The sequence below is a fragment of the Merops nubicus genome, unplaced genomic scaffold (genome assembly GCF_000691845.1).
Source record: "Merops nubicus isolate BGI_N331 unplaced genomic scaffold, ASM69184v1 scaffold26326, whole genome shotgun sequence".
Taxonomy (NCBI): domain Eukaryota; kingdom Metazoa; phylum Chordata; class Aves; order Coraciiformes; family Meropidae; genus Merops; species Merops nubicus.
Window position 1 is genome coordinate 1 of NW_008616697.1, and position 26,368 is coordinate 26,368.

The following is a 26,368-nucleotide window of genomic DNA, read 5'->3' on the forward strand; positions in this document are numbered from 1 at the left end:
GAGGTTTACACGGCAATTCTGGTTTTGCCCGGGAGCCGGGCTCTAGGCCTGGCCTGCTGTAGTTGCCCTTAAGATTTTTCACGTTGGTGTGAGGCAATACTGTGTGAAAAATATGTGTGGAGTAATGTATATATAAAAAAAAAAAAAGTAAAGATGCGTTGTGTTCCCGTTTGTTTTAATTTGTTTTCTAGCATTCTTTTGATCTGATGATCTGCTCCCCTTCTCCCCCCCCCCTCCTTTTTTTTTTAGGTAAAAATGAAGACCAAAAATGGAAGGAGGTTTACATCTTCCCTTAAATTGAAACGAAAAGGCATTGAAGTAATGGGAAAATGGAAAACTGTGCAAATCGACCCAAATTTATTTGCTGATGAGGAGTTTAGAAATATAGTATGCTTGGAGGAACTTACAGAGTACGAATTAGTAAATTCTTCCAAAGTGGGGAAAGTAAAAGAGAAGAAGAGAAAGGCTGAGAGTGTTTCAAAAGAAGACGATGAGGAGGAAGCCCTTGTCACTCCTCGCAAAAAGAAGAAGAAAAACAAAGATTTGAGAAGCAAACCAGATAAAAGCACTGATCCTCACGTAACAGAAGTTAATGTGCCAGTTAATAAAGAGGCAAAGGGTAACGCAGTAACTGGAGCGGCGGATTGTGAGCACCACAGACATGCGGCTGAGAGCAGTTCAAGCACAAAAGATGCTCCAAAGAAAAAGAAGGTAGCTAAAAATCAATCTTCTCAAGCTCAGGAAGCTGTCACAGCAGTATCAACTTCTAAAAAAGTTAAAAACTGGACAACAGAAGTTTTGTCTGCCTCGGCTGATCACCACGCTGATGTGTCTGCATGGAAAGACCTGTTTGTACCTGAACCAGTGTTGCAGGCCTTGAGCTACCTGGGGTTTAGTGCTCCAACTCCTATTCAAGCCTTAGCCTTGCCTTCTGCCATCCGGGATCATATGGATGTTCTTGGTGCTGCAGAAACAGGTACAAGTCTGGTAACTTGCTGTGTATGCTGGGAACTTCCCATCTCCCTTCTTTAAATGCAGCTCATGGTTCTGAGTTTTCGTATGGAGCAGAAGAAGCATTTCTATGTAGGAGAAGAGCTGGTAGCTTCTGCATATCTGATATATTAGTGACAATTCCTTGTGAAATATTACAGCTTTGTAACTTAAAAACACAGGATGTTCCATCTTTACAAAGCGCAGTGTACAAATCTTTGAGGTCTCAAGGAGATTTTAGGCTTTTGACAGAACTCTGTTTTTCTGTTGTTTCTCAAAATGTTTCCTATTTTGGGAACTGTAAGGTGATACACTGCAAAGAGCTGAATTAATGAAACAAACAGGGTTGTTTTTCTAACAGGCTGACTTCTGGGGATGTTCCTGTGCCAGGGCAAAGCAGAGAACTAGGCTCCTCTGAAAATGATTCAGTACAAGATTGGAGCAGTAAATAAATACTAGGCACAGTGTTAGGCTTCAATGTTGTCTAGGCCTTTATCGTAGCAACACAGGCTCACCCTGTTCTGTCTCTGGGCTTGGCCTGTACGTTGACACCAGCCCTTCTGGATGCTTGTGATTGAAGTGAGTATTCCATTAGTAACTTGAGAGGTTCTGTTTCTTCTCCAGCTTGTGATCTACTCACGCCTTTGTCCTTGAGTTGCTAGCCTTTGTGAGCTTTGTAATAGCTCCTTTTTTACTTAATGCTGTGAAGTCTCAGCATCATGTTCCCTCTTACTTTTTTGCTGCTCATACCTTCAGGCTTTGTTTTCTACAGGGGTGCAAGGTTTACAAAAAACAAAAAAAAAAACCCACCACCTAAAAATAGGAAGCATAAGTAGAAGTTACATTGGTTTTAAAGGGCTTCTCTTGCATTCTTCTCATCTGTTCCAGTTGCCTTATCTCACTGCTTGTCTTGTAAAGCCATTTATTGCTCTTGAGTATGAAGGTATAGTAACTAATAAGATACACAGTCATTTGCATTTTTATTTTAATTAGAAGCGAGGCTGGTGCTGTTAGCTTTAATAAGGTTGAAAAGCCCCACAGGGAGTGTTTTTGAAGATGGGACTGAAGATTTGAGTGCTAGTTTTGTGCTGCAAAAAAGCACCATTTTGGCAGTGCTAGAAAGCAAATCCTCCTCTATCTGCAGAATGGAAAGCACAGTTGATGGCAGGTTGTGTTATTGCTGTTTAGTTTTGCATAGCCCAGAGGTAGAAGGGTTGTGTTTTGCTCAGTTATTTTCTTTCATGAGAGAAAGCCAGGTTCTTTCCAGAGAGCCCTGTGGGCCACCGGTGTTCCTGTAGAAACCTGAGAGAAGCTGTGGACAGTTGTCTGTTAGAAAATGCTGCAGCTGGAAGAGGCTGACTCTCCAGTTCTTTCTTTCTACACCTGACAGGTTCCCTGAGCATTGGGCCTGAGGGAGGAAGGAGGCAGGTGGAAGAAGCATTCATCTTCCCTTTTTGGTAGCAATACAGGGATAGTGGAAAGAGATCCCTGTGGAGATCAGGTGCAGGAGATGTCAAGGCTTGTTGGTTTTACAGTGGATACAACCAGTTCTGTTCATTACCATGCAGAACTAGTGAAGTTTTTGGTTAAGGAACCAAATTTTATGTCTAAAATCTGAAAATCTAAAACCCATTAGCTTGAGCTGTAGTGTCTGGGGGTACCAAGGTATACTTTCCTGCTGGTTTTGCAGGCCTGGCTATGGTATGTGATCTGTGTGTTGTGATGATAACGTGCTCTGTGAGGTGATTATATGTTTAATTTGTGGGTGAACCTAGTGCCTACAGAACAGTCCTGATTACTGTACTTAATTACTAGATTATTACTAGATTACTGCCATAATCTAGCAGTACTGACATTTGCACCAGCCAAACTGCATTACGTTTAATTTGAGATCACCAGTGTTTTTCACCTTAAAAAATGATGTTCTGCTAAAACTGTGAGCTGTTGATAGATCAGGAAATTAGATGATGGGAGTATTTCAAAATACAGTTTCTTAGAAAGTTGTAAACACAGTACTGTAAGTTGAAGATGGAAGCAAATCCTTCAGGTACATTCTGGTTTGTCCTTGGCCTCATTTGCTAATCCTTTATTTGGAGAATGTTGATCAGAACTGTCAATTAGGGCATGGTATTCTCCTTAAGGGCATACAGTTCTTTAAAAATATCTTGGCTGCAACTGCAGGTTTAAAAAAACACTTTCAGAACAAATGAATCTTCCTGACCTGCTAGAGGCTGGAAAAATACCTGTTCCCCAGAAGTGTGCTGTTGGTGACCTCAGGAGATGTGCAAAGAGAATAGGTGAAAGATGCTCTTGCTGCAAGTTTCTGGTCTTCTAAAGATCAAGAGGTTGTGTCTTTTACAACTTCGGTTTTAAGAACAGTGTTGATTGGCTGTTGCTTTTCTTTTCAAATAAATGATTTGTCAGCCTGTATTCTTTTTTTTTTTTTAGGAAGCGGCAAAACGCTTGCATTTGCAATTCCAATGATTCACTCTGTGCTGCAGTGGCAAAAATCAAATAGCTCAACAACCAGAAATGACAGTGTTTCTAAAGAGTCCCATCAGCATCGTGATGAAACAAGATGGGAAAATGAGGATGAAGCAGAAAAACTAACCCATCAGCAGGTTGAAGACAGCAGAGATGAAGATGATGCATCTTTCACAACAGACTGTGTGAAGGTGCTGGATAATTTTGAATTTGATTCCAGTGATGAGGCACATGCTGTTGGCTCCCATAAAAAGAGGCCTCTTTTGGGGCTCGTCCTTACTCCCACAAGAGAATTAGCTGTACAAGTAAAACACCACATCGATGCAGTTGCAAAGTTTACAGGTACGTAAACCCCATGGGTCATGTCCCTCATTACACTGGATTTGGATCTTGGCGTTGGTGGTGAGCCAGAATGTCTGCCATGGTTTCTTCTGCATCATAAAATTGCAGCAGCTTTTGAAGGGTTAGGGTTTGTAGTCATGGGTGTTTGAGAAATGCATTAAGATTCTTCGGTGAGATGGATGTGGAAGTAAACAGTTGGTGTGGGGTATTTTGCTTTAAAATGTTTCTTCCTTCAAATAGCTATTGACTTGTGCTTTAGCAACACAGAGTCAATACTAGATACCCAGCCACAGCTAACTTTGTTTTGTATAATGTAGATTAGTTCCACATATATGTTTTTTATATATATATAATAATTTTCTTTTTTGATAGCCTTTTATCAGCCTGTGTAGATAATAGATACAGATATATCTAGACATATTATTTTGACCTATCTATCAAATAAATTATGGCCATACATTTTAAGTGTAGAAGGCATTGCTGGATTGTCTGATTTGCCTCCCGCAGCAGTCAGGCCACAGCAGATTGCTGCGGGGGGTTACGCCTGATGAAAGCAATTCCATCCTGTTCCTTTCTCTTCCAAAGCAGAGGTCAACGTGTCTGTTAAGTGAATGAGTGAGGATGTGAAACTGTTCAAGATGGGGAGAACTGGGAAGCATCTCCTTGCACTTCACTGTTTATTTGTTGAAGAGGATATGTAATGCAATGAGCTGCTTTTAAGCACATCTTCCTTTGATATCGCTACGTCCTGCTGTGTTCGTCAGTGTACAGCTGATTACAAGGCTAATTTTAACTCCTAGCCTGAAGTAATCAATTGATGTCAGTACAGTTCTGATAGGAGCAGAGCTATTTGTGTGTAAAAATCTGCTGCCTGAGTGATGTATAGGTGCTGCATTAGGAGAGAAAATGTTTTGATGTTGGCTTTCTTTGTTGTCTCAAAATCACTTGGCAAAAAAATCCCCACCTGGAAGCAGAGAGTTCTGCAAGCAGTAGGGAAGAGAGATCTGTGGTAGCATGGATAGTGGAGGAACCTGGCGTAGTAACATTGAGGTTGTCATGGGACAGTGTATTGTTTGAAGAGTGGAGTGGAATAAGCTATATGCAGAGTCTGTGAGTTCCAAAGCTAAGCTCCTTTTAGTACCTGAGGAAATTGCTTAAAGCTAATTTAGGGTCTGCACTACTGTGCAGTCCAGAGACTCATTAATTGGGTGGGAGCATTCTTGTTATGATTATTCCATAGCAAATGAGCAGTTGTTAGCAAGACAAGCATTTATCACTCTTAGTTTTGGAGGGGCCTGATGGTTATTCATACCAGGGACATGCTTGTTCATGCCGATATAATTGACAAAACATGAGATTCTGAAGTACAGGTAAACAAGGCTAGCAGGTATGGGGGATATACGTGATTCTTCCTGCTATTGGAAGACAGGTGCACTAAAAGAAAGATTACTTTCTTTTTGGCATCTAACTATAATGAGGATTTTTCTGTAAAATTGAGTCCATTGCTGTGTGTTCAGTGTTACAGAAAGCCCCTGAAGTTTTCTGGCCAAAACGCTTACTGAAAGTTGTAGTAGAGACTTTTAAAAATGCTTCTTTGAGCGGCTGTATGTTAAAGACCTTCACTGATGAATGAGTGAGATAAAAACTACCATTTCTATGTTCTAGGCATTAAGACTGCAATTCTAGTTGGAGGCATGGCTGCACAGAAGCAAGAACGTGTGCTGAATCGAAAGCCAGAAATTGTGATTGCAACCCCAGGCCGTTTGTGGGAGCTGGTTAAAGAGAGACACCCACATCTTTCAAATCTTCGGCAGCTCAGGTAAGGGTGCCTTTCAGCATAACTGCAGGATGCTGGACTGGCTGCCACTGCATACTGATTATATTTGCTAACTGATCATTTTAGACTACATAAGTTCACTTATTTCTCTGCCAGAGTGTTTTATTGAAATGCACAGTGGTAATATGATGGAGGGAAATGTCAGTTAAAGCTGGTACCAAGAACCTCAGAGTTTCCTTTAGAAACCTGATTTTTCAAAAAGAAATCTGGAAAGCGGTTGTATTCACCTCAGCATACTTGATGTTCCTCTGGGTTTTACACACAGTACTTCCCTTCTGTATTTAGCAGGGAAAGTTCTTTTAAAGTATATTAAATTTACATTTATCTACACAAGTGTATTTTTACTGTGTGTTTTCTATTTGACAGGTGCCTTGTGATTGATGAAGCAGATCGAATGGTTGAGAAAGGTCACTTCTTAGAGCTGTCTCAGTTGCTGGAAGTCTTAAATGATTCACAGTATAACCCTCACCGACAGACTTTTGTGTTTTCTGCCACTTTGACTTTAGTCCATCAGACTCCCACAAGAGTTTTACAGAAGAAGAATGCTAAAAAGATGGACAAGAAGACCAAACTAGAATTGTTAATGGAAAAAGTAGGAATAAAGGGCAAACCCAAAGTAATAGACTTAACAAGGAAAGAGGCTACTGTTGAGACTCTGACAGAAACCAGAATCCACTGTAATACCAACGAGAAGGACTATTATCTCTATTACTTTCTCCTCCAGTATCCAGGAAGAACCATGGTCTTTGCAAACAGCATAGACTGTGTAAAACGCCTCAGCTCTCTCCTCACAATCCTGAGCTGTGAGCCCCTTCCTCTGCACGCCAACATGCACCAAAAGCAGAGGCTGAAAAACCTGGAAAGGTTTGCTGAGCGAGAGAGGTGAATTGGTTTTCTGCTTCCTAGTAGAGAAAACAAAATGGTGTAATGGGTAGTAGGGAGAGGAAGCAGCTCTGTTACAGTAGGAAACGGCTGGGAGAGTTAGCCATGGGTGCAAGCCCACCATCTATGAGCCCAGTTTATTTTTGATTAACAATGAGGTTTCGTAGGGTGGTTGAGATGATCAGCTGGAGTTAGTTCAGTGGAAGGTCACCAATGGTCAAGAAGCACTGGCTCTGCAAGGGGGAGAGGCTGGGGGCACTGGGTTTGTATCACCTGGGAAAAAGACTTTTTGGGGACCTAATGGCAGCCATCCACTGTAAAAGAATATACCAAGAAGATGGAGCCAGGCTCCATCACAGTAGTGTTTGGTAGGAGGATGAGGGATAGCAGGTTCAAGTCGAAATGAGAAGTTCAGGCTGGAGATAAGAGAGAGCATTTTGTCTGTGAGGACAGTCAGGCATTGGAACAGTTCTTCAAATTCTTAGGAGATTTTTGAGGCTCAGCTGGATAAAGACTTGAGCAGCCTGACCCAGCCTTATAGTTTATCCTGCTTTGGGAAGGAAGTTGAACTAAAGACCCCCTAAGGTCTCTTGTAGCCTGAATTGTCATGTGGTCTGTCAGCTCACTGGTGCTGAAGGAGCTGTCACTTGCCCTTGTTTCAGCCCTGTGCTTTTACAATCCTCCTGCACACCTCTGCCTCTGTGCCTTGGCTCTGCAGCTCATTTGGTCCTTGTTTCATCTCACTAAGCCATCAGACAACTAACCAGTTTTTACTGGGTTACAGTTGTGCAGATTTAGTTAGGTGACTTATCTTCCTGGGGGTCAAGATGTCCTAGAGCACTGCAAGAGAAGGGACATTTGTGCCTTTCAGCAGCAGTGGGCAGTCGGGTTTATCTGTCTGTCCTGCCATTTTAAGAATTTGCTTCCTGCTGGCTTTGGGATGGCCTTTGGGAAGAGGCTGGTGTTTTCAGTGCTTCCATAAGCCCCACAGTTCAGTCCTGCTGTGACGTGCTATCTGACCATGTGGGAACTTGTACCTTCGTAATAGATTCAGGCAGGGAGAGCAGATGCTGAATTTCCATGATAGATCTGCAGCATCACTTGGCAAAATATAGCATTGGCCTAGGTCAGACAAGGCATTTCCAGAGACTGCAGATTTTCAAGGCAAGAAGAAATCTATGAGATCATCTGTCATGGCATCTTGCAGATTGCAAGCCATAGAATTTTCTCTGTTTATTTCTGCTTTGAACCTTGTAGTAATAGAGTATGCAGTCAGGTGCCATGAAGTCTTAAATTCCCATTACCTGCAAGTGACTCATTTCAGTTGCTGGGAGAGTTTTTAAAAACTAATTGTCCCATACCCTGGGAAGACTTTCATCTCTGTAGTAGATGTTTTAAGAAGATGTTATAAAAGAATTACTTTTTTTTTTTTTAATAGTTTTTCATTTCTAGGGATAAGGAGAAATACTCATTGTCTGAACAGAATCTCCTCCTTTATATTTCTAGCTTTTCATTTACTGAGAGAACTTACTTGAATGCAACTTGGTAGTAGATATTTTAGCCCCCAGAAGCTGTTAACTAAATCTATAATGTTAATAATTTGATTTTTCTTAACTGGTAAGACTTGTAATAACATGTCTGTCCTGCCAAAAAATCAACTGTTTTTAATTAAATGGTCATACCAAGCTAAAGATATTTTTAAGCCCAGCCTGGGCAGAGCACTGAAAGATGTAATGAAGGGGAGCGTACACCCCTTCCAGGTGCTCATTGAGCAGTGATTTGTGCTAGCATTCCTGTGAATTGGGAGAGAGTAAAAGCACAGAAAACCAGGATCCAGCAAGGTAGTGAATTTCTTTGTTGGAAACAGAACAGACCTGCTGAAGGTAACATTTGCGTTTTTTTTCCTTTAGTTTAAAAATTGCTATTTCAAGACTGCCTCTGATGTAATGCTGGCTATGGTCTTCTGTAAGGGGAAACAAATAGCATATTTCCAGCATATGACGTAGTGCAAATCTGTTCCTTAAATTGGTGGGATGGAATTCTAGGTTGCTGTGTCTTCCGCGTGTGTTCCTTGGCAGGTGGTTTACTCTTCAACTTCATTAAATGTTATTGCTTTTGTAGCTGTGTCCTCCTGACAACAGATGTTGCAGCTCGTGGTCTTGATATTCCCAACGTGCAGCATGTCATCCACTATCAGGTTAAATGTTTTTAATGTTTTTGCTTCTGCTGTTTGGCTTTGAAGTAGGCTTTGGCTGATCCAAACCCTGAACGCTATAAAGCTGTGATTCTCGGTCCTGTGTATCCTGTAGTCCTGAGTGCAGAGATTTAATCATTATGAATTTAACTGTCCATAGTGCTTTGTACTGAAGGGTCTCATTGCTGGAGTGACTGACTGTGGTAGTTAGCACTTCATGGATGTGTGATTATATATGAGAAATGGCATAACAGATGTCATTCTCCTTGGGTTTTGCTTAACTTTGATATCCAGAGGTGTCAGATGACTCAGCCCTGTAACTCTTCTCTGAGGAGACACACAGTTTTTTTTCCTACTTTGCAAGTGAAATGATAGAGCATTAGGGGAGACCCACGAAAGATTATGCAAGGAAGGATACTGGACCAGAGAACAAAAAGTGTCTCTAGACATCGTCTTTTACTTCACCTCCAGCTGTGCTATGTGCAATGTACCATATGTGTATAAAACCCAGTATTCTCTGGCTGCCTCTTGGCCAAAGCGTGACAGGCTGCTGCCAGCTTTCCATGTCCAGCTTCATGTTTTTTCTGAATATTTTCAGGTCCCTCGTACTTCTGAGCTGTACGTTCACCGAAGCGGCAGAACAGCCCGAGCTGCCAATGAGGGCCTTAGCCTGTTGCTGATTGGCCCTGATGACTTGATTAATTTTAGGAAAATTTATAAAACTTTGGAGAAGAGTGAAGAGCTGCCATTTTTCCCAGTTGAAACCAAGTGCATGACTTCTGTCAAGGTAAAGAAGCAACAATCTCTTTGCAGCCTGAGTAGTTGCTTGCTTACCTATATTACTGCATTGCCCATCATGTTCTTTGCAAGTTTCAGATGCAATTTACTTTTCAGGACTTGGATTTTGAAAGTTAAGGTTTGAAATGTTGAAAATTTAAACTGCAGTTTATCTTTAAGCAATATTTGATTTCTCCTCAATAGCTGGATGGAGAAAAGTGTTCCAATATAAACATTGCTCACATTTTTCTTGCACATTATGTAGAGCTCCTCCTGACAGATTTCCCAAAAACAGTATAGGGAAGTGAGGATGTTTTGTGGCTGGGGAGCTGGGGTGGCTCTGTTAAGTATGCTGTTTAAAGCCTCTTGTGTTAGGAATGGACTAGAGAACAGTAGCAGGTCTAGGGATCTGTAGTGGTCTTCATCCACCTCTTCTCAGTTGAAATAGTGAGTTGTCTGCTTCTCTAAAAGTTCCTGTACTGTGAGGTCACAGCTGCTGCTGAACCCTTTCAGACCAGCTATGTTTCCTTTTTCTAGGTTATTGCCCATCTGAAGGAGAATTCAGCCATTCACTAACTCACAACATTAGACAATGGTTAGGATTTACAAACCCATATATTTCAGAAAGCATTTAGTCACTGCAGATTTTCTGCTTCTTGAATAGGAGGCCGTTTCATGTCTCAGCAGTCTCTTTAACAGTTTGGATGACTTCAGCCATGTATCAATGGGACATATTTAAATATTGAGCTTGAAAGAAATCCGGCTGGGGTTGGACTATCTGAATATTGCACAGTCGTTGAGAACAGGAGAAAAAGGCAAGCAGTCAGTGCAACAGAGATCTTCCTTGTGATATTCTGGTTCATGTTTATCTGGTTGGCTTGCACCAGGCCCAGGGTCTACTCCAGTGGCAGCAGTAGTGTCCTCACCTTGGGATTCACGTCAGCAAGTTTCTAAGCCCAGATTGCTGCAAATGGGGTATTTAGTGTGAATCTGCCAAGAGATGCAGCTTTCTGAAGGAGGAAGACAAATGAATCCACAGGCTCATTTTTTTCCTCTTGGTAGTAATACAGTAACACAGAGAATTTTGATTTATTTTTTTCCATCTATCCCCAAGTCCCCCTCCCCCCCTCCCCAATGTTTCTGGTTAGTGAAAGAAATCTGTTGTTTTTCGAGCGTTTCTTCAGAGGTCCCTTCTATGTTTCTTGATGAGTAGTTCTTGGCTCTTACCTTGTGCTGTCAATTAATGGGCAAATAATTTTTGTTTCCACGCTTCAATTTTCCTGCCACCATCTCACTATCTTCTATCCATAATAGTGCTCCTCTCCCCAGAAAAAAAACTTCCACTTTGCCTTGGGCTTAATGGCAAAGCCGTTGTAGTTGGGACTAATAGTGCTGCAAGTTCTTTGTCTGTCCCTTTGGCATGCTCCTTCCCTGGTTCTGCATGCCTGCCTTCAAGTTCAGGAAAAGCCTGAAGGGATTTCACACTTGAGAGGAATAGAATTGGTCAGCCAGGGTAGAGGAGAGACCAAAAAGGACTCAAGTTTTATAAAGATGGAAAAAGTATTTAAAATTTCTTGTAATGATCTAAAAAGAAGAGACTGATTTGTTTTATTAGTTGGCTGTACATTTAATTTCCTCTGTGTCTCTGGGTTAATTACCTGGCAGTTCTGGCTGGTGCTGTTACAGTGTAGAACCAGATAATTCAGTTGTGGTGGTCAGGGTGTCCTGCACAGGGTTTGTTTTGTGCACCCACAGGCACATTCCAAACCACAGAACTTGCTGCTGGCTTAATTATTATTTGCTGTCAGTGCAGGTTTTCTTTCCATAATGAATAGGTTATTTAAGACAGCTTGGCCCAGCTGGAAGGCTGCAGGTCAGGTTTGGGTTTGTTGGACATCTCTGTTCTATTTGTGTGCAGCTGGGAAGAAGGACAGGACATTTTGTCCTGTGCCTAAACAAGGTCCAGGTGCATTTCTGAGAGCATGAGTAGGTCCTTCCATATGGCCTGCAGGAGCTTTCTTCTTCAATAGGATGAAGCTAGCAGCTGTCTCTTCTTGCTGAGACTAGTAACTTTTAAGATCCAGCTGTACTACATAAATATGTCACTTGGAAACTATTGGTATCTGAGCCATGATGTGTCCTTGATTTCTCTGAAGTGTTTGTAATGATTTATTTAAAGAATAAGGTGTTAACATTCAGGCATGTTCAGTAGGTGAAATGTTTTAGAAGTCAGATTTTATTATGGATCTGAAGAAGAACACTTTAGCAAACAATTACATGTCTTTATTACATTGGATATCTGGGACACCAGTAGAGAACAAGTGTATCTGCATCTCAGTTGCATTGTAATGCATGCTCTCAAACATTGATTCTGCTAAAGTGCCTTCCCCACCCCCATTTAAACCTGAACATAATGTCTAAAATTTATTTTTGTTGCAGGAGAGGGTGAATTTGGCACGGCAGATAGAGAAGGCAGAATTTTTCAACAGTCGGGCAAGGCAACATGACTCCTGGCTCCAGCAAGCTGCAGAGGCTCTCGAGATTGATCTTGATGATGACATGCTTATGGGCAAGTAAAAACACTTCTGTTTGGGTATGCTCAGTTGGTCCCATAGCACTGGTGTCCAGAAGGATCCCCACCACGGCAGAGAAGCTCTTAAAACCTGCAGGAGAGAGGGGGAAGGAAAGGAGTGGTGTTACTGAGTACAGGGTGTTGCTGGTGTTTTCAGGGTGATTTTCCAGTAGGTTGGTGCTGGAGCTGAGGGAGTGAGGTGTGAATTCTGCCAGTCAGAGATAAGTCCATGTGTCTTAGGACAAGAGCTGTTTAGCTTCTGGCAAACATTTTAGGGTAATCTAGCAGCCCAGTATGTCCTGCTTGAATCTCATGCATTTTATCTGAGCAACAGGTCACCCATTTTATTGCTGCATGGACACTGATATTCTTGTACTTTCAATCTTTGCACTCACCTGTCAGTCCACTCTTCATCACCTATAGCTTGTATTTCCATGTTGTAGTAAAAATGGAAACTGCAGGTGTCCACTGTGCTTGATCTAAAGGCATCTGTGTGTGACTCAGTTAAAAGTTCACTGAAGTGTCCCACTGCTTTCCACAACTAATACTGGAAAAGGGAAGCTGTGCCAAAGAAAAAGCTTTCTCCACTTCTCTCCCACCCCACTGTAGTCAGGCAGCAGGACAGGAGCCTGACAGCTCTGCATGGGAATACCCAGGAAGCACTAGCAAACACCAAAAATTATGCAAGCCTTACATAGCTTGAGTTGTGTGGGCTAAGTGGCCAATACTTACATTTGAGTTGCTGAGGGTTTTTGGTAGTGTGTTAAAATATAAGAAGTTATTTCCTTCTAAAAATTAAATGTTCTGCGGGCTGTGCCTGAGAGAATGTGTAGGGCTGTGCAACTACAGGTGCCTGTTAGTTCAATGCCATGAAGTTTTGCAATGCTTAGATGCACTGTAAAATCCCATGTTGTATTCAAACTTCAGGAGCTGAAGGTGTGATCTACTACCAGTTCTTTGAAGGCATGCTCTATAATAGGAGTTCTGCTTAGGTCACTTCAGCTTAAGCTGCCTGTAGCCTGTTAGTTGCTGAATTTGCAGATGCCTTAATTTTGAAGCATGGTCAGATTAATTTTTTTCTTTCCTTTACTGATGAGTAGAGTAGCTTGTTCTCAACCACTTTGCAAGCAAGAACTGATTGTCTCTGCCCAAACTGTTCAGGAGCTCTCTCAGATAATTAGCACTCTGTCTTGTTTTCACAATCTGAGTATGCTGTGCTTGGAAATGAGTTTCAAAACAGCACACCCAGTCCAACTCAGTAGTGTCTCTCAAGTGAAGCACTTTGTAATTGCCACTCAGAATCTTGCCAGATTCATGCTTTAAATTGTATTCCGTCTCTGATTCTTCCATAGCTTGTTGAAGACCAATTAAAATCTTGGTCATTCCTCCCATAAATTAAATGCTTTTTATACTGTTAGGATTTAATAATGTCCTTTCAGTTTACACTACAGCAACCTTGATTTCATTTATTCTTTCTAGTTCGGGCCTCTGACCATATTAACTCTCTCCAGTCTTTTATATGCCCTTCTTTCACAAGTGATGTTAAATCTGAGCACCTTGTTGGTCTTTATGTATAAGGAGGAAAGGACTCCCTGCTTTAGAGGTGCTGAAATGAGACACACATAATGTAATGAAATAAACAGAAACTTCTGCCTGAGCTAGCAGCCCTGGGTTGACAGCTGATCTCCTGGGCCCCTTTTCCTTTTGTTCCCAAGTCTCTTCTGTGTCAAGAGCCAACTGAATGATTTAGCAGAATGATACCTGGGGTATAGCTACTCAACAGTCAGGATTCTTCTCGGTCTTGTTATCTGATGGACAGCCTGGGTGATCTGCCAGTGTCACAGATGACTTGAAGACTGTGGGAGTTGCGTGACCTTGTTAGTGAAAGATAGATGAGATTAATATCTGCCCCTAGTCCTACAGAAGCCTGGTGAAAGAGGCCAATGCAAGTTCTTCTCTTGTAACATTCTGTATATTTCATTTCTGCCCCAAGGAAGAAAAGCTAGTGAGCAAGAAGAAAGCCAGAAGCAAAAGATGCTGAAGGGGATGAAAAAACAATTAAAGCATATGTTGTCCCAGCCACTGTTTAAAGTCCTTATGAAGACCAAGTACCCAACACAGTCTGGAAAACTACTCCTGCCTCAGACATCAGTGGGTAATTCAGAATCTGCTCTTGGTACTGTGTCCAAACAACAAGCCAAGAAGAAGAAATCAATAAAATCAAATTGAATGACAGAGCAAGATCACTCAGTGCGAGGGAAGCAAGGACAATCCTCACTAGGCTGTCAGTGGTTATGGAGCTACTCAGCTGAGAAGACACATAATATCAGAGACTGTTGCCTGTGTCTTGGTGGTTCAGGCACAAAGCAAAATGTTGATGTAAAGTACTCTGTTAACGTGTGGTTACTTACTGTTGAATCTTGTCTTGGATCTTCGTTTCTTACATTCTTTCTTTTTCTTACTTTTTCTTACTCTATTAATAGAAGTTGATTGGTTTTGAAATAGTTCTGTTTATTACTCCTTTTTGTGAGATGGGTAGAGTTCACTGTGGGCATACTGGAATGATGAAACTTGATTTGAATTTTCCTGTCCTTAAAGGGGAAGGTACTATGAAAGACCATGTACAGGCTGAGTACGGTCTGAGCTGGTGTTAATGGAAGGTTTGGCTTTTACTACACCTAGTTCAATGAGAAAGGTACCAAATACAGATAGTGCTAGCAACAGGTCTACAATTCTGGTTATGGAAACGTCTCCCAATTTTCTTTCTCCTCTGGTAATATTTCTCTGTTCTGTCCTCCACTGGGTCTAATTCCCTTAGTCCCGTGTTAATATGTTTTTGAATGTGCAAAAACAGTCAAGTTAACAATGGGCCAGGATTGACCTTGGCAGATGGGTAGAATTTTGAGGAATAAGTGTTGCTATGCATTGTTTTAGTAATATATATTTGGAGTTGTCTGTATTTGAAAATGTTAGAACTATGACCTTTGCTTTAATGGAAAAGGTGATGATGCAGTGAAATGTCACTTTTGAAGACTGCTTCCTGATAATTATGCTTTTAAATCATTTTAACCTGACCTGTGCAAAATAATTTTAAAAACTATTTTTAAAAATCAGAAAAATATTTTTTGAATCTTTGTTACATTATATCTGCTATAAAACCCAAAGCTTGTGTTTGTTTTCATTCACTTGAGATTTCCAAATTCCTCATAGCTGATGCCCTTTGCACTTAGGCAAGGAGAGGGGAAAAGCATCTAAGAGGTAAGACATAGCAACGGGGTCTGTATTGGTGGGAGCACAGGAAACCTTCACCTGCCAGCTCTAGATTCAGGCTGAGGTTTTGTTTCATACAATACAGAACTAATGTCACTGCTGTGATAGGAGGCATCAGTTTACTCATGTAGTCAAAGAGAAATTTGTGGGATTGAGTGGCCCCTCCAACCACTTGCTGGTTATGTGAGAACAACAAACTCTTTATTCTCATCTATGAAAGTAACGGAAGGCTCCCCTACTCCCTCATCTCTGGAGGGCTTTTCCCTTGCTTCCTTGTGTTACTGAAGAAGAGCTATGACAGTTTAATCATAAGCATACATAGCCTGTCAATTATATATGAAGCTTTCCCTGCAACACTCAGTTTGTCTCAGGCCTTTTGGAGTAGAGGGGAGGAAGTTTTGAGGGGAGGGAAGAGGAAAAGTTTGTTTCCTCACCGTGTGAGAAGCCAACAAATCTTTGTGGTGAATGTGACATCTGAAAAATAAGAATTTAGAGAAATTTCCTTCTGAGGAAAGCTGAAAAAAGGAACTGAGAAAAGGCAATCATACCCTCATTCCTTTTCCGTGCCATTTTAATCACATTCTTATATTAAGGAAAGGAAACTTGCACCAGTTTTGCATCCCTGGAGGGACAGAAGACCAGGTGGGCCTTTTCTGCACTGTGCGATGTATTTCTGCTTACAATTCGTCAGCAAAATCAAGGCTGGATCCTGACACAAGAGCCCTCGATCTTCTTTGTCTGAAAATCTGCATGAGGTAGGACAGTTTTGGCAATTTGTAATTCCACATGGTCCTGGGGAAAGCTGAACTGGGGAACAGTGAGAGTATTATTTCCTCTCCGTCATTGCGATGAAGTTTTTCAGCTGCTTCTGTTCCACAGTGTTTAACAACCTACTTCTCACACTCCCACCCCTCTGTCTGGCCCTCAGCACACTGTCTTGTACTGTCTCTCCAAGATGGAGCATGACACTTCTGCCCTCCTCCTTGCCTGTGGCATGCTCAGCTGCTGGTTTTCTCCTGCAGCCTCTGATTTGCTCAGCATGAGCTCTCAATGCTTAATCTACTGATGCTGCACCCCCACAGGAGCTCAAGCTGAGTCCCGACCCTAAAAATATCTCAATGTCTTAAAAAGAATGCTTGTCTAGTGCTCTGAAAGCTCTTTTGTGCCTGCCTGCTTTGCCTTGTCTTACCGGGGTGCTTTGAGTCTTCTACCTAGAGGAAGAACCTTGTACTTGCTTTAGCTAATTTAAACAAAGTATTTCACAGAAACTGGAAACTGTTACCACTTGGCTGCATTCCTCCAATGGGAACTAGGTTACTGCAGGAAGAGGGGAAGGCAGAGGAGAATGTTTTCTCCAGCTCTGATCATTTTCATGGATATCACTCATGCAACCTTAACACAAACAGTTTTGCGTCAAGCAATTTAATTTCAGTATTTAATGAAATACATGGTATAAATTGGTTCCTGTAATGCTCTACTGGCAGAGAAGTTAGGCTAAGGCCTCATACCAGTAATCTTGTTTAGTGGCAGCTTATGTCTGCTAAAATACCCATTGATTTAAGAAGTAATTAAGCCTATTTAGGTGGTTCCAGCAACTTCGAAGTAGATAAAGAAAAGCATGCGTTCACCAGAGAGTTTGTAGGGCAAAGCTGATACAGAGCACCAGCACCACATAACAGAAAACTGAAACCTTAGTAGATTCTGAGCCTTGGATTTTATTTTGTGAATGTGTGGGGCCAGCTGATCTCATCCTTGTCACAGAAATCCTGGTCTGTCGTAGGCCTATCGAGAGTGGAAAGAGTCCCTGTGGTTTAAGACATCTGCTGAGGAGATAGTTTGGACAGGATCTCACATATTGGACAGCAAAGTTTCCTGACATTCTCCTGCCACTTTTCTTTCTCTCTTCCCCCGTGTGTTAATAAAACAGCAAGCTAGCAAAGCAGAAGCTGGAGTGCTGCCTTGCCATATGCCAGCAGCCCAGGCACATGGCTGGCCATGTGGCATGGGGAAGTAATTTGTACCTTACTGAGAAAGGGCTGATACCATAAAAGCCAGCCAGAAAGAACTTCCAGAGGTTAAGTGTTTTAACTTTCTGGAATTATCATTCTTTTATTGGCACCAGGGGAGTGGGGGAATAATTCCTCCTAGCACTTACACCACAGGTCCACAGAAGTGTTATTATATAACCCAAGATTCCTCATGAATATTTGCATATTATTAACCCTCTTTCCGTAAATTATTTAAATATTATAATGCCCCTTGTGTTTGTGTAGTCATATTTCTTGGTAGTCATCAGGGTCTTCTGTGGTTGTTTTCCTTTGTCCTCCTTTCCTTGACATTCTTCTTTCTTGATGGAGGTCTCTAACCTGGACCTGCTTCATGGACCTTCCAGGCCTGTTTGGCAAGTCCTTTGCCTTATCAGGCCTGGCAGATGGTTAAAGGAAGAGTAACTTGACCCTAACAGCCTCCTCAACTTACTCTCCTTTCAAACAGCAATCTCCTCAATGCCTTCCTTTAAGCTCACCAACTTAAATAATGGCTGGCTATAGAATGACTAACCTAAATAACAACCTCACTGTATGTTTAGCATCTACGTGCAAAGCTCAGCAACTTATAGGATGGTTAACTTAAACAATGGCTAACCTAAATAACAATTTCCTAAAAGCTTCCATAGTTAGTTTATAGTGTCAGGGCTGGGTACCTTGCACATGCGCAGTCAGTCTGTGTGTCTAGGTCCCTAAGGGAGAGAAGAACATAGGAAAAGGACAGTTTCTGATGATTTCACCTCATACTGCCTGACACCAGGAAGAAAATCTGGTAATAAACACTGTGCTTACTTGGGTGTTAAAACACTCACTGTTTTGTCTTGTGCTAGGAGGTTGCCTTGGGTGGTTCCAGATTGCTTGATGAATGGCCTGGTGAAGGAAGGAGCTCAGAAGACCATGAGTTGAGTGACTAGTAACATGTTTCTAGTATAGCAAGCAACAATATGTAAGCAATATTCAAGAGTCCTTGCAGAAAAGCAGGATGTTGCCAGAAGTGATAGGACCAGATAGAGGAAGGGAGGCACCAGACAGAAGGGCTTTCTTTTAGGAAATGATCCTGTTCTGTAACCCTGTAGATTCCTTCTACCACCACCCCGTTCTGATACCTGGGCAGATGCTGTGTGATATTTTTCTGGCCTGTGTCAGATTTCCTATTTCAGCTCCCTGTTGAGAAAGGTACTTCTAGGCTTCACTGTTTTCTGAAGTCAGTCAAAAGCTCCTCCTGGGGTTGGCCTCACAGAGTGGATAAGAAAGAGGGAAATAACCTATGACTCCTGAAAAAAGTTCATTGGCCTGAACCAAGTGAACAGAGCTGCTACACTTGTTTGTTTTGGATTTCAGCAGCTCTTGCTGTGAAGCTAGAAGAAATTGTAGCCTGTTTCCAGAGCAACCAACTTTAGATGGTACAAATTGCCAAATTTCTGTAGGTGAGGGCTGGAGTTACAGAGCAGAGACCCAATTCCTGGTTTGGAAAAGGAGAAGGGGCGTTGCAAAGTACACAAGGGGTTTGGCACCACTGGGCTAATTAGAGGCCTGATTTTCTTTTATTATTGATGTAATTATATCAGTCTAATTGGTGATATGAACGCTTTTATAGGAGTAGAGTTTAGTTTCCTTTCCTCATGGGAATACTTACACCAGTATAAGCAATTTTAGTACTGACAGGTGTTGTGGTCATCAGCCACTGTAACAGGGTCTGACCCTAGGATCCTGCTGATCGGTAAAAAGTCCAAGTGAAGGTTTCCAGTTCTTCTTTTATTAGTTCTCAGGTTACAGCTCAAGCTGGGTGCCCCTGCAGCAAGACCCCTACCCCGGATGGCATCCCTTAATTATACTCGTAGCACCCAGCACCCAATCCCCAAGTTCAATCACTTAATTATGGTCAGTGGTCTCTTTATTTCTACTCATTTTTGCTGTTGCTGGGTTGGCCACCTTTGAAGTTACCTCATTCTCTTGGAATTGTTTCCTTGGTCATTATCATCTTCATTCCAGTGGCATCTGCTGGATTCAGCTAGTTCTGTTCATCTAGCAGTGTTAGTTTTATCAAAAAACTTACTCTCAGTCAACTCTTGTGGCCTAAGGCTTCAACTACTTTAGCTACTAGTGCTAAGCCACTAATGCTAAATGAGACTATTTGGAAAGAAAAATAGCTAATCACATTTCTTCTGTAATAGAAGAGTATAACCCTATTAGATTTCTGTGCCAGTATGGGGAACAGCAGTGCTGTAAGGTGCAGTCATTTCAGACTGTTCCTTATAATGTTACTTCTAAGCTTCTAAGTCAGCTTCTAAGCTGACTTCAAGTGAGGTAATTTCCATTCTTTCAGTTTTGAGATGACCTCATGGTGTGGTTTTCTTGGCAAGTTAAAAAACTTGTGAGAATTAAATTTGCTTAAGTATTTATCATTTTTTTGTTTTCATAGGTTCTCAATCTCTCTTCAGTTGCAGCTGTAAAGAAAAGGTTTATTCTTACATGTATATATGTGTATAAACATGATAGGGAAGTATGTAACTTTCAATATAGAAGTTTTCAGAAGTATTTTCTGTTGCATCATTCAATTATATATATGTATATACATACACAATGTGACCTAGCTTTTACCTAATACGACTACACATATTTATATAAACCCAAAGTACCATAATTAGCTCCTACCCCCAGATGCTGTTTGTCTCATTGTTTAAAGAAATGAAGTACACATTTACCAAATGATAAATAAATGTGAAGTGGAAAAATCATTGTCATCACATATTTCAAAAGAAAGAAGAAAATCTCAATGTTCATCTACTACATCTCCACAAAAAAAAAAAGCACCTTCTGTTAAGCCTTGGAACAGGATCACTAGTAGTAATTTATCTTTCTTTTTCCTATTTCCCACACAAGGACAACAGCAATGTTGGTTCATTGGCAAAAAAATGAAAAAGATAACAGAAAAGAAGGAAATAGGGACCTGATATTTGGAGCATAAAAATTAGGATATCTTTAACAAGATGAAATTCCATGGGTTTTTTTTCTCCTACTTAAAATAGGATCAATGACAGCACAGAAATAAACATTGAGTAACATTTATGAGGAACTGTTTTACTAGAAAAGGGTACCATCATTCATTCCAGCACTTTTTCGTACACAGAAATCTGGGTATTACAAATAGCCAGGGGCAGCTTTCAGCTTGCAATGAAGAAAATGTTTGCATTTTCCATTGTAGTTCATTGTATTGCAATGCCTAATTTAAAAAAAAAAAAAAAAAAAAAAAAAAAAAAAAAAAAAAAAAAAAAAAAAACACAAAAAAACAAACACCCACTAGGCTGGGAAAACTGCCTTTTGTAAGGCATCGATCAAAATGAGGAAGGTTTATGTGCTGTACATCAATGGAAGTTGTCTTTGTTATCCTGCATTTTAATTAAACTGTTCTTCAAATACTGAGGGTGAAACCAGAATTCAGTTCATGATGAATTACAGCCTCCCGGAGCCAGGTTACAGTGCAAGAACAAGCAGTTGTGAGACACTAGTTCCACTGCTGGGCAAGCAACACCATAAATAAACATTTCTGCTCTTTAGTGTACTTATATTTATGACCACTTTATGTACTCTGAAAAGCAAGTCAGGCTCTGAATGTACAGTGTCTTTTCCTCAGCAGAGGACTTGTGCACATAGGGCTGATGGATGTGCTGTGCTCTACCAAATGGCCAAAGCAGAGGAGCTGGAGAGGAGGAAGTTCAAGAAAAATAATTTTCTGTGACCTTGCAATTGCTAGAACTGCATGTTCTCCCTCTGCTTTGTTTTTAAGCTATCAGCATAAGTTTTCAGATAAGTTAGTGTGACAAGTAAACACTAATTTAGAACAACTGGCTAAATACCTTAGTGGAGAGGAACTGGATTTGAGCGACAGCTTTACAAGCAGTGCTTGCCAGTTCCTGACAGCTCTCGTTAGTTACTGATCCAATACTCTTAATATAGCCAGAACTGCCAGCTGCAGACTGGGCTGATGTGTGCTGCCTGCTTAGCAAGCATCAAGCCAAAGGTCCAGGTCCTGTGAGGCTGAGCCTATTTGAGTGTCAAATCATTGGTCATTTTAAAACTCTGGCAGTTCAAACATAGGCAAGCATCTTTCCCAGTTAAAGCATTAAAAGATTCTGGCTTTATCTGGTGACTATCAGGCATCATGCTTGTGTGCCCCTTGCACAGAAATGCCATGATTGTTCAAAAGTTTTCTCAGGTTCTGGGAGGAAAGCTTGCTGTTGTGACAAGTAAACAGGTCTTTGCTCTGCTTTAGCTGTTGTCTTTATCTGTCCTGGCAAATCTGGCAGAACATTCTTCCCTAGCCAGCACTGGATTTTAAGTAAACAAATTCACTTTGTTGTTGGGTTATAAAGTGCATGGCACACTGCAGTAGTAGATACACTGAGGTATAAGCTGGTACAGTGATCAACTCCAGTGTTAGTTTCACAGAGTTATCTTATGGAGTTATCTACTGTTTTGTCCCACGTAGAAAACCAAAGCAGTGGTTGTTCTCCTTGTGGAATCCTACCTGGACCTTGCAAGAGGGAAATGAAATGCAGTAAGATGAAAGGAAGGGTCTCTCAATTCTGCTTCAGCATCTTACACCTCAAAGTCACTGAAGTGCTGGGGTTAAACTCCCAGCCCTGAATGAGGGTTAGCATATGGATGATGCCCACAAGCAGGGCCCTCTTGATTGCTTTTCACCCAGGTCTGGCCAGCCTTGGGTAGGAACTGATGAGGAGATCACCACCAGGTGCCCCCACCTGCCACATTAACTTGGAGGTGGGGCAAGAAGCCACCTCTATAAGAGCTGGCTCTGCTTGCAGTGCAGCTGGAAGGTTTGCTTATACAGTGCATGTGTTGTGTGGGGATTCTGGCTATTGAAAGGGGTTTCCTGACTCTTCATAGCAGGTAGAGTTCCCAGGACAGCAGGACAAGATCATGAGTCTCTCTCTAAGAAAATTGTACATAATTGGACGCATCGCCTGTCTGATTCCATCTCCCATGCCATGGTTCCCAACTCAGCTCACTCCCTTCTTCACACAATAAGCTGTGAGTGAATGTATTGACTTATTTCTCCCTCCAGTGGTCTGGCACGTTGTATTGTTGGTGTATGATTTAAAAGCAGAGGGAGGACTTTGGTTGCTAGTTTGCCCATTAATGATACTATCCTTCTGTATCTTGGGCAGACGGTCAGCAGAAGAGTCACTCACCACTTTCTGCCCCACTTCTGTAGTCACTATTGCAGTAATAGAGCGTGAGTTGTTACTCTGTCTCTTGTTGGTTCGTACTATGGCTGAATATAAATCCTTATCAATCCCTCTCTTCTTTTTATATTTGCAGCTTTCCCCATATTTATGTATTCAGCTGCTGCACCACACCCAACTCTTGCCAGGTATAGTTGCACTGCAGTGATGGAGAAGACAAGGACTGCTTCTAGGACAAAAAATACTCATAGTAACTACGCTCCTGATAATTCATGTTGTGAATAATGGAACAAACATCTAAGTTGTTAAAATGTCTCTTGTAAATAAGATTTTTTTTTAAAGATTCACGATAAGACCTTACTTTTTGAATTTAGGCCACTACAGCTAGGAGATTCCTAGTCCCAGTGATGGATTTCCCTTTGGTGTCTTCCTCTTCCAAGCAAAATCCTCTGTACCTGTCTGTAAGCTTTAATCCAGCATTAATGCAATAGCTGTTTACACTGCTGAAACCTGCCACGTTTCCTCTCCTGTAGGCTGGCATATCTTGCTGCTGAAGGAAGTGAGACTCTGACAGCTGCTCCCCCTCCCAAGGGGATAGAGGAGTGTCTGAGCTGGGCTGCTAGCCTCTGCCAGCACCCACCTCCACCTCACCAGCAGGGAAGAGGAGCAGGACTGCAGGAAGACCTGGGACAGACCAAACCATTGACAGAAGATGACAAAACCAAGCTTTTCAGGAACAGTCAGGCTTGTTTCAGCTCTACATCATTCTCCACTGGTGACAGTTGTAGTACAGAGTAGGAAAGTTTCCTGGAGCCTCGCTGATTTGTGCATCTAAAAAAGCTGTGGCATTGCATGAGGTGCATTGTGCGAGAGTGCTCATCTGCGCCTCTGCTGCACATTACTCGCGACCTCAAAGATTCATTCAACTTCTCTTCCCTAAACACAGAGCCTGGCTGTACCGTCTGGTGGCGTTTTCAGACACACTAAAAGCATCATGCAGCATTAAAGATTTTTCAGGCTGTTGCATGTAGCAGCTTTGATATGCTTTTTAGGTTCTCATCAAAGTGTCAGTGCTATTCCCAGGAGTTTGACTTAGCAAGTGACTCTCCTGTTCTACATGGGTTAGGCAGAGCTCAAGGGCAGCTTGTCTGGGTAGACTAAAGGGCTGCCTGGGCCAGTACCCTGTCTCCTGCAGGAGACAGCAGGCTCTGTGTTGAGAGTGTAGTGGTATTCTGCACACATTGAGGAAAGACTTTTCTCTTAAAGGTGTGTAATCCTTAAACATTTTTGTGTTTTCTGAAGCCATACAGATGCAGTGTCAGATAAAATACTCTGTTATTTCCATTGGCTTGGAAAAAAATTTCAAGAATCTGGTTCTTAAACACAGTAAAATTCAGACTAACTGGAATTGGTGGGTTTGAGGGGTTATTTGAGTTGGGGGTTCTTTTTCTTCCTCTATGTTATGGAGTACGATGACTTTCTAGATGAAAACACCTAGGTGACCCTTACAAAATTCTCTGCTACAGCAGGAAACCAAAGATGGTTTTTTCCTTTGCTCTCATCTGGTCACATGTAGTTTTCCCACCTGGTACTGAAGTTTGCTGCAAACATAAGAGTAAGGGGTTTGTCGTCTCTGATGAGCAGAGACCATCTTGCTCTTGCAGACCTGTCTAAATGGAGGCTTACAAAAGCTGCAATGCAATAGAGGACTATTAATTAGAGAGAAAGCAAATATTAAGGTACATCATGCTTGATTTACCTCTGGAATAACAACTCCCATTCTAATGCATCTCTGTGTTTTCTCTCCAGAGGGAAACGTCCAAGTGCTTTGAAACACTTAAAAAGACTTTGAGGGAGTTTTGAACACCTTCTCACTTTAATTTCGTTGCGTAGTTCCCAGAGGATAAAACTACAGCATTTTTTTTTTTTCACAGGGAACAGGAAGAGATGGGCAGAAAGAATAACTTACCCGAGTTCCCCTCTCCCTGGTGTTTAAGGACTCGATGATTGTGTGCCTATGAGTGCAACGGAGTCTGTGCATCTTCCAGCTCAAATATGTCTTTGCACAGCTAAAGGTACGAGCAATTAGGCAACTAATTACTTTCCAGAATGGCTTCACCACAGCACTGGGCTGCTCCAAGTGGGAGCTTTGAGTACTGAGGCCAAACAGACGCTAGATGGCACAGACGCACTTGCAAAGTGGTAGGAAGGCTGAAGCTGGGCTGGGCAGGACCTTGGGCACCTTCCCTCGCCCAGGGCCACACTGGGCGTCTGCAGAAAAAAAACCCTCTTTGGGAAACATAGGGGACTGTGGCCAGAGTAATTATGAACCACCAGTGTAATACACTCTTCTTCATTAGCCTTGGCAAGATGTTTCACAGACCAAACTTATAGATCTGGAAATGTTCTTCTTTGTGGCTCAGAGGTGAAATTATGAGCACTGGATATTTGCATTGCCCCTTTTACTTGGCCTGAACTTACTTTTTTTAGTAATTCATTTGTGTCAGCAACAAAGAATGTAAAGAAGACTAGACTTCAGCTTCACTTAAATCCTCAGCATTTTGCATCCATTTTGTTCGTATGTACTCATGTTGATCTATGTCTGTTCAGTCCCAGAGATGAGGATGATCACAGTTGTCCTTTAAATATACCCTAGCAAGGCAGGACGAAGGAAGCTGGAAAACTAGACAAAATGGTGGTGTGAAGCAAGTGGACAGATGTGGGTCTTGACAGTAGGGACTGCTGTTTTGTAATCAGATGACCAAACCCCTGTTACGGTTCCAAAGATGTCCAGACAGAGCAGGCCTGGATTGTTTTGTCTGGATTGCCTGCTGCCTGAAGTAAGGATATTTTAAGTCTCCACAGTTCTGTTGGTAAATGGTCTCAGCAGAAACCTCTTGTTGGTTTCTCTTTTGGGGAAATCTCACTCAGATACTTCACTCATTGATACTTATATTCTGATGGTGACTGAACAGGCTGAGACCAGGTCTCCTTTTATGATTAGCTGCATGCAGATCTTGCATGGGGCAACAGTAGGGCCACGGGATTTTGGATGCATGCAATGGGACTGTTTGCCAGGCACAAGAATGTCTGCAGGCATGACCCAGAGGTGACATTGCTAGCCACTCTTGGGCTTTCCCCAAGAAGCTGGAGCAGCTAGATCCCAGTCTGCTTGAGTTCTGTCAATGCCTGCAAAAGTACAAACCCAGGGATGGGCTCTCAAGGCAAATCTTCATGTCACTCTGGAGCATTGAGCACAGCCATGAAAGAGAGCAGGGAATGTTGCCCAGAGCCACCTGCTCCCTCCTGGCTTTAGTTCCTTGCTCTTGCTCTGAGCACTGATGGTGAAAGAAACCAAATCTAGAAGCCAGGTTGTAAAAAGCATGAAACAAGTAGAGCAAGTACAGTGTTTGCTTGCACCTGGTAAATCCTCCCATTTTTCAGCAAACAATGATTTAGAGATTCCCACTTCTTCACTTAGTCCCACACTGCAATCCTGGAAAGCCTGTTCAAGAGTTGCAAGAACACTTTTGTGGGATGGCTGAGCCACAGAAAGGTTGCAGAGATATGGGAGTCTACTAGACTAAAGTCATGATTGTTAAAAATAAGGAGGATATTAAATTTAAGAGGATTCTACTAGACACTTGGTCTTAATTTCTGTTCTTGATCTTCATAAGCTTTTATACAGTCTGTGCTTGCATGCAGTTTTATGTACTTCTGTTGCCTGAGAGTAAGTCAGTCAGTGCTTCTTTGCTGTAAATATTCAAT

The 26,368-nt window shown here is 41.8% G+C and overlaps 1 protein-coding gene across 1 annotated transcript; it reads left to right on the forward strand.

The window, feature by feature from the left end:
* The first annotated feature begins 255 nt into the window (after positions 1-255).
* On the forward strand, positions 256-14,307 carry DDX24 (DEAD (Asp-Glu-Ala-Asp) box helicase 24). The gene is made up of 8 exons (XM_008942887.1): positions 256-976; positions 3,439-3,816; positions 5,482-5,635; positions 6,020-6,535; positions 8,657-8,732; positions 9,328-9,516; positions 11,946-12,079; positions 14,076-14,307. The coding sequence occupies exons 1-8, from the start codon at positions 256-258 to the stop codon at positions 14,305-14,307; spliced, it is 2,400 nt and encodes a 799-aa protein (XP_008941135.1).
* The last annotated feature ends 12,061 nt before the right edge of the window (positions 14,308-26,368 follow it).